This window comes from Lonchura striata, chromosome 3 (assembly GCF_050655825.1).
Source record: "Lonchura striata isolate lonStrDom1 chromosome 3, ASM5065582v1, whole genome shotgun sequence".
Lineage (NCBI taxonomy): Eukaryota > Metazoa > Chordata > Aves > Passeriformes > Estrildidae > Lonchura > Lonchura striata.
This window is the reverse complement of record NC_140705.1, coordinates 32,322,284-32,335,682: the sequence shown is the minus strand read 5'-3', so window position 1 is coordinate 32,335,682 and position 13,399 is coordinate 32,322,284. Positions and strand designations below refer to the sequence as shown.

Here is a 13,399-nt window from a genome sequence, read left to right as displayed (position 1 = left end):
CAGCAATGGGGATTAATTTCTGTCCAGTTTTGGGAGCAAAGGTGTATATGCGGTGCAGTTTCAGCCAGGTGTGCCAAATGTTTTGCATGTCAAATATCTTGCTGTTTTACAGGGGCCAGGAAACAAAAATAAGCAGGTCTGAACTTACTTTCAGAATTAACTGTATTTTAAGGAATGGACTTACCACAAGAATGAAGTAAAAAAAAAAAAAAAAAAAAATCAAAAGGCACAAGAAAGCATAAAAATTTTATTAAGATGTGTACGATTTTAAGGTTTCTAGAGCAATTTGTTTCTCCTGTTTTCTTTTCCCTTTATCTCAAACACAGCAAACACTCTACAAGAAGCATAAGCAGTAGCATTCTGGATTCTTTCCTGCAGAGTCTGTGAATCAGCACAGTGTAACAGGTGACCGTCTATGTGGCCTCCCCATTCTTTTGTTTCCTCTTCTTTTATCAATAAAGGCTTTCCCAATGCCTGGCCAAACAGTCGACAGACTTCCTGGGCTTTCCGGCGCGTGTTTCCAACGGCAGTGACACACACTTGGCGGCTGAGAGGTGGAAGCAGCAGCACAATAACAAGCAGGTTCAACTGATGTACCAGTGCTCCTGTCAAGCTTTTTTTTTTAACATCACAGGTTTTGTAACTGCAGAGATGTAAGGCACATCACCTTCCCCAGCTTCTGAGCCACAGCTTGGGTATTGAGGGGACAGCGTGTGGAGGAAATGTCAGCATGCTCACTAAATCTGATGAGATCAAGCATTTCTAAAACTTGCATGCTGCAGGCATCCATGCTGAGTCTTGCAGAGCAATTCAACCCTTGCTCCAGGCATTTCAGCGGTTCAGCTGCAAGGTGTACTAGCACCTGCTTAACATCACTGGCCATATTTCCTGATCTCCTGTAGATATCTCTGACATTCACTTTTGGCATCTCTGGAACTTTTAACAGCAGCTGATTAAGCTTGCTTCTTAATTAGCAGGCAGTTCTTTTCTTACAAGAGGAAAAAACCCAACCAAGACTAACTTCCTTCTGTCCCTCCCTCTTAGTGGGAGAAGCCTGGACTGTGACTAGTCAGTGCTTAAAACAGATCAAGAATGTGAGCTTCAGGGCAGCATGTTCTGATGCTGAGGAAGTGCCACACATGGTTATTTTCAGATCATGTCAGCTAAACGTAATGGGCATTGGCAAGCATATTTAAAATTATCAACATCTGGTAACACACTTGCACCCTTAATGAATAAATACAAATGAAATCTACACATGATGATGTAAGCAAAGCCAAATTCTGTTGACCTAACATTAACAGAAGATTATACTCCAGTGGAAATCAGTGGTAAAATAATTTTTATTACATTCTACTTTGGCATAGACAAGAATAAATTCTATCTTCAAGGTTGAACAGCATTAATTTATAAGTTATATTTAAATACAGAAATCTGTAACATAAATATTAATAGGTGCGAAGGAAACTACTTGCTCCCATTGAAAACAGCATAAATTATGTATTCATATAAACTGAGGCTGTAAGATTTTTGGCATCTGAGAGAACTTACCGAAGTGTGTCGATGGCTTCTGGTGTGTGGTAGAAATTAGGTGGATTGATGGTAACAGAGGTTCCTAACTTTTCAATGAGTAGATTGCAAACATTCTGCATTTTTCCAAAATCACTGAATATGATACAGACCTAGGAGTGAGTGAACAGACATCACATGAGTAATATTTTCATTTTCCACTATGACTCAACACTTCATTTAAGTCAGTATAAGGCCAGACATCTACAAGGTAACTAAACTTACTAGTCCTGTATAAAACTCCAACATTTATGAACTTATAAGACTTCTATATAGCCCTAGAGACTAGCATTAGGTTTGCAATAGAAAAAAATTCTTAAATAGTTTAAAACTGAGGATTAAGAAATCCCTTTCTGAGGAAATACAGAATTCTTGGTATGCAGACAATCTGATGAATGAATGTGTTCTTTGGTGCATGACTAGATGCATCCTGGCAGAAGCTCATACAAAATGATGTAGAAAACACTGTGCACAAAGAAAAAGTACATTTTAATTCCAAGCATTAAAGAAACCTCAGCTATGAGATTAAGCTAAGCCAAACCCAGTTCAGCTTGCAGTGGGCTCCAAATCCTGTGTTGTCTAAACAGACTCATTGCAGTGCTGAGAGGGAACTGGGCTGAGAGGGAAATTCAGACTTGGATTAAAAACAATTTAAACACCTAACAGTCCCTGGCTTTAAGAAGCATTAAATGAAGATGCATTAGGAATTCAGGTCCTTCCCAAATGCTATGAAGCAGCAATTATTATCAGCCTTGGATCGAGAGCCCAACAGTTTTCCCGGTGGAAATTCCAGCCAGGCACAACTTTCCAGGCAGAAGCCAGTTTTTCTCTGTGGCAAAGCACAGCTTCCAGGACTGAAGCAATGACACTGAGCTGATACAGCATTCAGCAATCAGAAATCCTGGATCCCTAACTCTTTTTTAAAAAACCTAAAACCTCATCTTCACTTCCAGTACAGTGCTCTCACCATGAGTAAGGTTTACCTTCTTTCTTATCCCCGACTCCCTTCTTTTTGCATACTAATACAGCTTCCACAGGAATGGAAGAAAAAGCCTGCAGTAAAGAAAATTCTACTACCTGGGACATACAGTTGCCCCCATGGCTGCTGCACTCTATGTACCACTACCCCAGTGAGGGGCTATGACACACAAATCCAAGTTACAGCATGTCAGCTGCACTGCAGCAGTTTCCTGTGTGCATACCAGAGACTTACCTTGTGGAGAATGAGATAATTCAAGGAAGCAGAGTCTCTCAGTGTGTGAGGAGGGAGCTACTTCACATACAGAGTAAGGTAAAAAGTAATTAATGCTCTCATCTTGTTACCCTTGATAGCCTTTTGGTGTAGTACATGAACCTTATCCTGGCTTGCACTGGTTCAGTGGCTCTGAAAGGTGTAGTGTCAATTGAACAGAGACTGAAGATGAGGCTATACCTACAGTTTTTTCTTCAGTGGGAGTTCTTGGCATATATATAAAAAGCATACATGCCCCTGTGATATTTTGTCAGAAAACTGTCATAGCTGTATTTTGTGGAAAGTCTCACTATGAGGACTGCCATAGTGTTTTCAAGATTGCCATCAGCATTTACAAGATTTGTTCCTTCTAGGGGATGAAACAGAAACATGATGAAACAAAAGAATTATGGGTCTTAAGCAGGAGATAAATTTTTCAGACTGGGGCATTTCTGGGCACTCAGGAATTTTACTGTTAAAAAAGAAGCACTTGATCAGGTACCCTCAGGGGCAGAAAACAACTGAGCAATAGCTGATTTTGCTGTTTCCCCCTCCTAAAAAACAAACCCCACAATTTTCTTTTAGAGCTACATCTAATACATTCATAGATTCCACTTGCAATTACAGAGAATACTTGAACATTAAAATGCAAATAAATGTTTTAATTTCATCAGTTATTAAGGTTAAAAAGTGTGAAAAAATAACATGAAGCTATGCAAAATTATTAGACACATTCCAAGGTTCGGATAAGGCTGCTAATGACAAGAAGTTATGGTTTTTAAGGAGGCAAGTGTATTAAGAAATGCACAAAACCAACATAATCTTCCTCCCATGAGAACATTATGCAATAAATGAACTATTATGATAAAAATATTATAGAGCTTTGTGATCTTATACACAACATCATTCTTCTGCATATTTTCCTTTGTTAGAGCATGAATTAAAATTATCTCCTTACAGTTGAAAGAATATCTTGAATTTTCCATTATACTTTTAAATAGCTGTATGCCTGGGAATTTTTCAGTATTCTAAAATTCTTTACAGAAGACAAATGGTAAAGAGTTTGCAGAATGAAGTAACACAAGACATCCAAGACTTTACATATAACACAGATATAATGGCAAACTCTTTAACAGAGAAGTGAGTGGAAGTGAGTTTTAAATCCATTTATATTGCTAAAGTAGGCAAACATGCTTGTCAATGGAACCTCATTGGTTTATGAAGCTGCACTAATGAAACAAGGTTATACATAAAGGGAGAAGTGAGGAGAGGCTGATCTCTGCATTAAGAGTGGCCACAGTGCTACCTCAGTGTGCAGGGCAGCCAAAACAGCAGCACTGTGGCTGGATTCTTCCAGTTCCAACCCCCGGGCTCCCAGGCAACCACACAACTTTGCAATAGCAATCACAGCTGCTCCAAGCTGCTTACAAATCAACACTAAATGCAAGCAATTAGCCTTCCACATATAATCCTTGTATAAAAACTAATAGCAGAAGATGGATAATTGGTTAAGTTACCACTTAAGACTGAAGTTGTAAGCCTAAGCTTGTCTGTAGCCTAAACAATGATTCATATAATAATTAATAATAGAGTTTTATTACTTTTTAAGTACAGGTCATCTAAAAAACATGGTTATTTAAGCTCTCAAAGTAGTAGGTGTCTCCACGAGGAAGCTGAAGTCATTCAGAACATGACACTGATGCACACCATTTAAGTATCTTATGATTTATTTTAAAATTCAAATTTTGTTCTCCAAATTATCAATAATTTCTGTATTTATTGGTGTTATTTAGATGAGAATATGCCTTAAAGCAAACAAACTAAGGAGGCTGAACTTGTTTAAGAGGACTCTAAACCACAGCTCTATAAAACAGCTATCATTTTATTACAGGCTTCCAGGTTTACTTTGTAAAAATCTCTAAACTTGCTGGGTAGTGATTAAAGTTTTATGGTCTAAAAAATACATTAGCTGAACACACATAATTTCCCTCAGTGAACGTTTAAAGCACAGCATTTATTTTCTACTATGGCATGAATGTGCAAATATATACTTCCCTTAGCAGACACTGAAGTAAATGGGATTATTCCCATAATATCTGCATTTCACAGAACACTTTTTACCTACAAAATACTGAGCCAATTACCCAAGAAAACAATTATCTTTACTTTACTTAGAGCAAGCTGATGGCAGAGTTGTGTAGAACTGACCAACATCCAGCTGCTCTGCAACTGTGGCCTAAGCAGATCTTGCATTTGCTCCCAGTTCAAGGAGCTAAAATAATGGGAAAAAAAAAAAAAAAAAAGGTTATTAACTGGGGCAGCTTTCTGAACTCACCAACTCCTTGCAAGAAGCAGAGAGCAGGTAGGGCTGTGGGTGAAGGAAAGTTCAGAATTGTTCGTTTGCTCCCACTGCCCCAGAACTAAATACGCCAGTCTGTATCATCAGGTAACATTTCAAAAGCACACATTCATCTGAGATGAAAACAAGTTCTGCACACAACAGAAGACTGCAGCTGAACTCTGCTATAAACTGCAGTCTACTTAAATAGTTTTTTTTAACTATGCTGCTGTTATGTTCCTTGGTCTGAGAAAAGATAGTCTGCAAATTTTTACAGGTCCTTGACACACTTCTTATTATTTTGTTTTATTTTTGGTTAGGTTGAATACATACCTCTGCTTCCATTTGGTAAGTATTTTCTACTCTACTAAAATCTTCTGTTACAGTCATATTTTCTTCCTAAAACAAAATAGAGGAATATAACCTTAAAAGACAGAAATTAAGCATCTGCTGTATGTACATGATGTCCTATAAAAGCTGAACTGTTTTGGCATATTACTTATGACTTTGCAACAAAAATTTTGAATTTTCCATGTAAATATCTTCAGTTAAAAACTAGCTGGATGTTAAAGACTTCTTGCATTTTTCTAAGTCAATGATACAGTAGCTCTATAATGTGATTTTGCTACTATTACCTTGAAGAGCACAATTAGGTCATAAACGTGGCTGTTAGGTAGAAGCTGTATTAGTGTGTAACTGTAAATTTACCCGGTACTATAAATCTAAAGGCTTCAATTGCTTTTAGAAAGTTAGTATGTGAGAAGTGCTTTTTAGACCCCTATTTTAAGATATTTTAACAGCAGCAGCAGCTTGTAGCAAGGTCATATGAACAAAGACTGTACAGCTATTATTCTGGCATAATGGTAACCCTTGAAAAAGGCTGTTCCACCACTGATACCTCAGCACCAACAGCAGCTACACTGGTCAACATAATGGCTGCACAGAGCACTAGCAAATCCTGTAGCACATATAAGTAAGATACTGAACTCAGGAAGATAGAAAATAACTGCAGTTACATATGAATATTTGACCAGCTTGCTACTGGTCTAACAGTCACATATTTTTCACTCATTTTGCTCTGCAGTAAACAGTTTGAATGAACAATTTATTGTGAAATTACTCTAAATAGCAAAAAAAGCACAGCCTACAGTTTAATTGCAGCTTTGCATGTAACACCCATGAACTATAGTAAAGCAGATACCCAGCCTTCCAGTTACTAAAGTTTTATTTACAAGATTTGTTTGTGTAGGAAATATTTGCCTTCAATGTTGACACACAAAAGATGCTTTGTGTCAGAGTATTTCCTACAGACGCTCAAGTCTTCAAGTTTATCATGTAGCATGCATAAGTTTATGCAAATAACATTAACTGTGAGCAGCATTTTTCTTTTAAAATATTATATGGTTTTACTACCATTGAATAAAAGCACAAAAAACTGAAATTTCAAAATTGTATCATGATTTATTGGTAGTGCTCAAGCACAACAGTCCTATTTTTAGATATTTTCAGAAAATCTCTTCCAGTAAGAGCAAGGATTAGCAAGGGCCAGTAGTCCATGAAAGCTGTATTTTTTTCTTTTATGTGGCTGGCTGGAGCTTGTTAAAGAGTGATCAAGCCAGTCTAGCACCATCAGCTTATTTAATTTACAAGATTTGGTAAATCTTACTATTTATGATATAATCCAATTACAATTACCAATAAAGATTTTTCCCCAGAGGTTTCATGTATCTTATTGAAATTATCACACAAAAAACACAAACTACTACAATTTGTATCTTAGAGAAATAGCTGTGCTGTAACACAACTATAAACATAGAAAAAATGCATTTGTTTTCCCTGGTGCCCTCTCATTAATCCTTTTTAAAAACAGGTTTTCTTTCCTGCGGAGTAGATCCAAGCCTTGGAATTTGGCTGTACCCTCCCTAGGTTCCTGTGCATTTAAGGACACTGCCATCCCGTGGTACCAAGTGCTATGGCAAGATCGATATTATGGACTGAAAGATCATTTTGCACCATGTATTACAAAATTTCCTTCACAGCTCACTGTAATCCCACCCAATTTGACAGTAGCTGTATGTGCTGCTGAAGATAAATGGACAAAATAATTGCTGAAGTCATAACAAGGTGGCCTTCTGTGATACATTTTCTGTTAGATACTTTGCTTCCATTAGTGACTGTGTTCACACAAAGATATGGAAAAGACAGGTAGGAGACAACAGAATTTTAAATTGGAATCAAGACTGAAAACTACTTCAAAAGCAAAAATTTTTCTTCCCTACTGTTTATGTCTACTATTCATATTTTGGCTGAGGAAATACCCATTTGATTGCAATAGCCACAGAAGAAATACTTTTCGCTGTGACTTAGGGAAATCTGCACTTCAGGTGCTCTGGACATCTGGAATAACTTTCTACATTTTCTAAATCTCTGGGCCAAGAATCACAGAAAATAGTTAAAACAGATATAACAACATTGTTATCTCAATCAACCCAGAAGCCATTGAACAACTCTGAACAGAATCACACTTGAATTCTGCTTATAAAGCCTATTTCTTATGTGGCATCTCATCACAGCTTCAGGCACCCTAAAACAAAAATGAAAAAGATAGTCAATACCCCATTGAACATATAAAGACTAGAAATATATTTTGCTTTATATTTTCACTCTTTTCAACTGAACAGAATCTTTTATAGCCCTTCCTCATATCTGCTACTTTTGAAAAATGTCTTAGTCACAGGACCATTGTGCCCACGTTCAATGACATTGACTTCTTACAGGAATGACTGCTCTTTTCTCCAGGAGAGAACAGGGGAAAAAAAAATAAATGGGTAAGTCAGCAAAAGCATGCTTCAAGGAGACAAGTATGCAACAGCACACTAAGAGAACAGCCCATCTGCACATAAAATTATGTGTTCTGCTCCTGGCTAATGACTTAACAAAACTATGAGATGTTTTTATGACACATAAACCAAGCCTGAGCAAGGGAAAGCGTTTATAGATTGGAAAGTATGCTAATGCCCATTGCGTAATGTATACTGATATGTGTAACTGTAAATAAAAAGTATCTGGAGACACTTGAAAATGTCTCTTAAAATCTACTTGTACATTTAAACTGATATAGCCAGTATAACTTTACATTATAAAGAAAAATAATGATATCTGAACAATCAAAAGAGTTAGCTTCTTCCATCTGATCATGTCATTTTTGTTCTTGGCACTATAGAAATGGTTAATGAGAGTCTTGATGTATGCTTCTGTCTCCTGACAGTCATCCACCGTGTCTCCAGACAGATAAGGATGGTGAGCACCTTCTGGGATTGGGTAACTGTGCTCCAGCCTCTCATCCCCACACTTTGGTCTGTTTGGCATGAGATGATAGGACAATAACCCAAAAACCTATGGGTGGAAAGTTTCTGCTGCTTAAAGAAAAATAACGGACCTATATATAACAGTTATTACAAGAAAGACAAAAAGCATATTTGTACTCAGCAAATGCAGGGTACTCTGGAGATATTTCTTTAAATACGTGGTAATATAAAAACGGCGATGCCTTACAAAGGTTTTTACCTTCAGTCAGGGATACATTGGCATTGGAAGATTTTGAAACTAAGTGAGCAAACTTTAAAACCTTTTTTAACTGATTGTATGCATGTGCATCCATAACTGTGACTCCTGAATTAAGTTTTGAAATATGGAGAATGTTGCATATAAATGCAATGGAGGTATCCCAGTTCAGACAATCTCTAACCCAGAGCCTCCCAGATATAGTTGGCTAGATGGTTTGTTTTGTTTTGTAACACTCTGACAGGTACAACAAAGATTATTTTTGAACAAGGTGCCGATGCCAACTGTTAGATATAGCCATTAAAGAAAATAAGTGTCATCTCCACACCACTCCCCAAATAAATCATAGGTGGCAAATATAAAATTTGTTTGCTTCTAGAGAAAGAGAAGAAAATGTTACTTTTAAGCAGCTGAGCTGATTAAGGGAGATTGTTTTGAAGGCTGCAGGGAAAGAAAAATCAATGGGGAAACCACATTCTGTGCTCTGAAGTGCTCTGAATGCATATACTTACAGCATTCTATAAATAAATGCCACTATTTGCATCTATTTCTGATTAAAATCCTGTGTAAATGTATATGGAAATCAGGTGCTGCCCCCAGGCATCCTGACAAGCTGCTAATGCAAGCTCCTGCTGCTGCAAAGGTTATGGACTTCTGATCTCACAGACTTCCTACTATAGCAACAATAAGGGTTAAGAAAATTGTTCTGTAGATTAATTAAAAATAAATATATAGTATAGTTAGATGATTTCTAAAGAGGCCTTAGATAAGCCTGCAACAACTAGAACCATATGGAGACTTTGAAGAGAGATTAATTTTACAGTTGTCTAGAATGGTATTAGCGGCAAGTGAAGTTAGCAAATGCAGTTAAGAACAAATTGCCAGCAGTGAGAGTTGTTAGTGGAAAAGCTGCAAGGCAAATAAAAGCTCCAGCAGTAGAGTGATTTAAAACTGGATGAAACAAAGCACTAAAAATTATACCGTGGGGAACTACTCTGAAAAAAAAAACTTCATGTTGTTTTTCTCAGAGTTCCCTAGAGCTAACACTTTGCTAACACTGAGAAACCCACAACTCAAGCAGCATTTCACAGTCTCTCAACTAAGTGGAAAGAACATTTCCATTCTCCACCACACAGCATCTTTGAAACAGAAAAAGATTACTGTGAAATTATTGTAACTATAATAAGACACCGAATATTCTCACATTGTAAAAACAGCCCACTCTCCACCCTGCTTGCCTGCTGACATTACTTTTCTGAACCTGACTGTTATAAACCCAAACAAAACCATTTGTTTGCCCAAGTCATACTTCAGTTTCCAATCATTTTTTCTAGCCTGGAGTGGTGCACACAGCCCCTCTAAAGCACACTCACCTATTTAACACCCTGACTGCTCTTGTTGTGTGCCAGCCGCCACATGTTGGATGCTCCTTGCTGTCCAGATTCAATCAGTATCCAGTCAAAACTGGAAATCAGTTGTTCAGATTCACTGTAGGGTAAATATCTGCAACTATCTTTTCTAACATAGCCATGCTCTGAAGAGCTATCTAATTACAGTCAGGATGAAAATGCCCCATAATTTGATGGCTCACCATGTTGGTGGGTACAAAGGTTAACATTTTCGCTACTAATAAGAATGAATGCATACTGAATTGCTTTGTCTTCTCCCATTCCTCTTAAAATTCAGCACTATAAACTCCTGTTAACTCACTTAATAGACACTGAAGGCATTTAACCTGTAATCCCTTACAAAAATGCACCAGTTTTGGCTGAATGAGTCATCCTGATGGCAATGGAACCCATGACAAATGCTGCCTGTGACAGACATGCACCCAGCCATGATCAATACCTAGCCTAAAGCAGCCTCCATGTCCCCCTTGTCATCCAATCCCACAGCTGCAATATGAGCTTTCTCAGGGGCTACGTGGTCTTCTTTACTGTCTTCTTTATTCCTGAACAATTTGTATCGATGTTACAGCGACCACAAAACAGCTCAAAATAAACCGAGGTAATCTTATTTTGTTTGGGAAGTGAAAAATTGGTGCCAGTGCTTCTCTTCAAACATATGCAGCATTTGAAATGTGGGCATGCAATTTCACTGTGGGCACATCACTGTTTAGGCCGAGTAACTTATGCTCTTGCTTTGCATCTACTAACTCTGACTTGCACTGTAACTCCATGCAGTATCAGGAAACCCTTCTGCAATTCTTTTTTACTCCATTGAATAATCTTGTGTTCATAGCAAACTCTATAATCACCCTTTTTCTCCACCTTATCTGTGAATACACTCAAAAGGCACAAACTTCCTAGGGAACTTCAATAAGAAGTAACTTTTGAAAACAACTGCTTATTCCATAAAATATCTTTTTTTTCCCCTGTTTTTAAGAGCCCTATGTGTGTAACACTGTCAAAAATTCTTTTGTGAAATCCAAAAACATCACCAACACAATTGTTAGGAGACGTATCACCCTTATAGAGCATTTACTGTTTGGATAAAGCTTTAAAGGCAAGACTATATTTTTTTCATTCTTGCAAAATCACTTCCAGAAGCTAAAAAACTCATTGTGGTAAAGGAACTTTACACAATGGGGCTTCTGTCACTTCAGCTATCTTGATCATATCCTATGTTTTTCAAAACCTCTCCATTTTAGTAGAACAATAAAGAGATAAAGAGCTCTGTACGTATTTGCTGGTAAGCTCAGGTAAGCACAGTTACTCTGACACACACAGGTACGGGTTAGGCTGCTGTGTACAAACAACTGTGTACAACTTTATCAGTTTCACTCGTATGCACGGGCGAATGCTCTATTACACAAACAAATCACAGAATTAGGTTGGAAAAGACCTCCGGTATCACAGAGTGCCCCCTTAGACCGAACAGCACCATGCCAACCAGACCATGGCACTGAGAGCCACGTCCAGCCTCTCTTTAAACGCCTCCGGGGACGGCGATTCCACCGCCGTGGGAATCGGAGGAGGATGGCTTCCACATGCTAAACAAGCAACCTGTTGGAAAGCCCGAGGAGCGACATTCCGCCTTTTCCGCTGCAGCCTTCCAAAGACTTTCCCAGGCTTTCCCAGGCGGAGGACCGAGGGCTCCAAGCCCGTCACTCCCGCTTCCCGCCGGCACCGGGGCCCTCCGCGGGCGCCGCTCCTCAGGCCGCCCCGGCGGGACGGGCCCGCACCCTGCCGGCTGCCGAGCGGGACCGGGACCGGGAACGGGAGCTGCCCCGCCTGCTGTCCCCCCTCGCCTTCCCCTGGGGACGCCCCGGCGCCTCAGCGGGCCCCGGGCGGCGGAGCTCACCGGGACGCCGTGCAGGCGGGCGCAGTGGGCGATGTACTGCAGCCGGCGGGACACGCTGCTCCGCGCCGCCGCGGCCGCCTCTTTGCGGCTGCCGAGCCGCAGCGACACCCGCGCCCGGTCCGGGCGGGCGCTCAGCTCCGCGCTGCCGCTCACATGCACCTCCCGCCCGGGCAGCGCCGGAGGCTCGACGCGTCCCTCCGGGGCCGGGGACGGGGCCAGGTCGAGCTCGGCGAAGACTCGTGAGGGGGGCGGCGCGGGCGGCGCCATGGCCGCGGCTGTGGCGGCCCCTCACGGCACCATGGCAACCCCGGGGCGCCACGTCACAGCGCCGCCGCCCCCGCCCCCGATCCCGCCCCCGACCGCCGGGCTCTGTGCCGCGGGTCCCTAAGGGTGGGAAAGACCTCGACTATATATACTCCTGTCGCTGGTTGCCTGGGAAGTGGGGAAGGGGACACTGCCGTGGTAGTGTCTGAGCGTGGTATCCAGTCATGAAAGTGACTATGCACAGGGCAAAAGGACAAGGTTCATGCCCTGGCCCAAACAGGATCAGCCGGAGCAGGTTGCCTAGGTCTATATCCAGTTGAATTTTTAATATTTCAAAGGATGGAGACTTCAGCACCTCTCTGAGCAACCCAAGTCAGTGTTTAACCATACTTGGACTAGAAATACAGTATTATGTTCACCTGGAGTATCCTGTGTTTTACTCTCTGGCCACTGTGTCCTGTCACAGGGCAACACTGAAGGCAGCCTGGCTTCCTTGTCTTCCATCCATCAGGCATCTATATATAGACTGATAAGATCTCCTTGATCTTTCTCTAGGCTGTAGTTCCAACTCTGTCAGCCCTTCCTCATAAGAGAGATGCTCCAATCCCTTCATCACTGTCGTGGTTTGACATGGAAAAAGAATCTTTTCGAAAGGAAGAGGTCAATTTGGATATTGACCAATTGAAGGTGGACATGCCTCTGAGAACACAGAGGGGTTAAAAGCAGAATTCCCAGGGGAACTCTCTGGTTCCAGTCAGCTGCAGTGCAGGACTCTCCCCTGCCCGGCCGTGGCTGGGTAGGGGAGGGGAAGGCCTGACTGAGAGAGACTGTATTTTGGGAGGATACCGGTGAGCCAAAGAGACATGCTTCAGCATCTGGGAAAAGACAGACGTGGAGTGAACAGATAAAAATTAGGGAGGTTTGTGATGGTGCCCCCTGTCTTCAAAGAGAAGAAGATCTCTGTTCTTGGACCCTCGGCCCCAGGGGGAAAGGGGGTGACTGCGGTCCCAAAAATGAAAAAACTGAACTGTTGTTTTTTTCCCTCTTGGCAGAGCATCCTTGAAAGGAAAATCCTAAGAGCAGTCTGTCCATCCATGCATTGGTGGTGAGAGCACTGTGCATGGAAAACA

General features: G+C 40.7%; 1 protein-coding gene across 1 annotated transcript; it reads right to left on the bottom strand.

The window, feature by feature from the left end:
• Window positions 1–233: 233 nt before the first annotated feature.
• On the bottom strand, window positions 234–12,314 carry IRAK1BP1 (interleukin 1 receptor associated kinase 1 binding protein 1). Its single transcript, XM_021545370.4, has 4 exons — window positions 12,006–12,314; window positions 5,472–5,537; window positions 1,552–1,682; window positions 234–547 (listed from the first exon to the last, which is right to left on the bottom strand). The coding sequence occupies exons 1-4, from the start codon at window positions 12,270–12,272 to the stop codon at window positions 277–279; spliced, it is 735 nt and encodes a 244-aa protein (XP_021401045.2). The 5' UTR covers window positions 12,273–12,314; the 3' UTR covers window positions 234–276.
• Window positions 12,315–13,399: the final 1,085 nt, after the last annotated feature.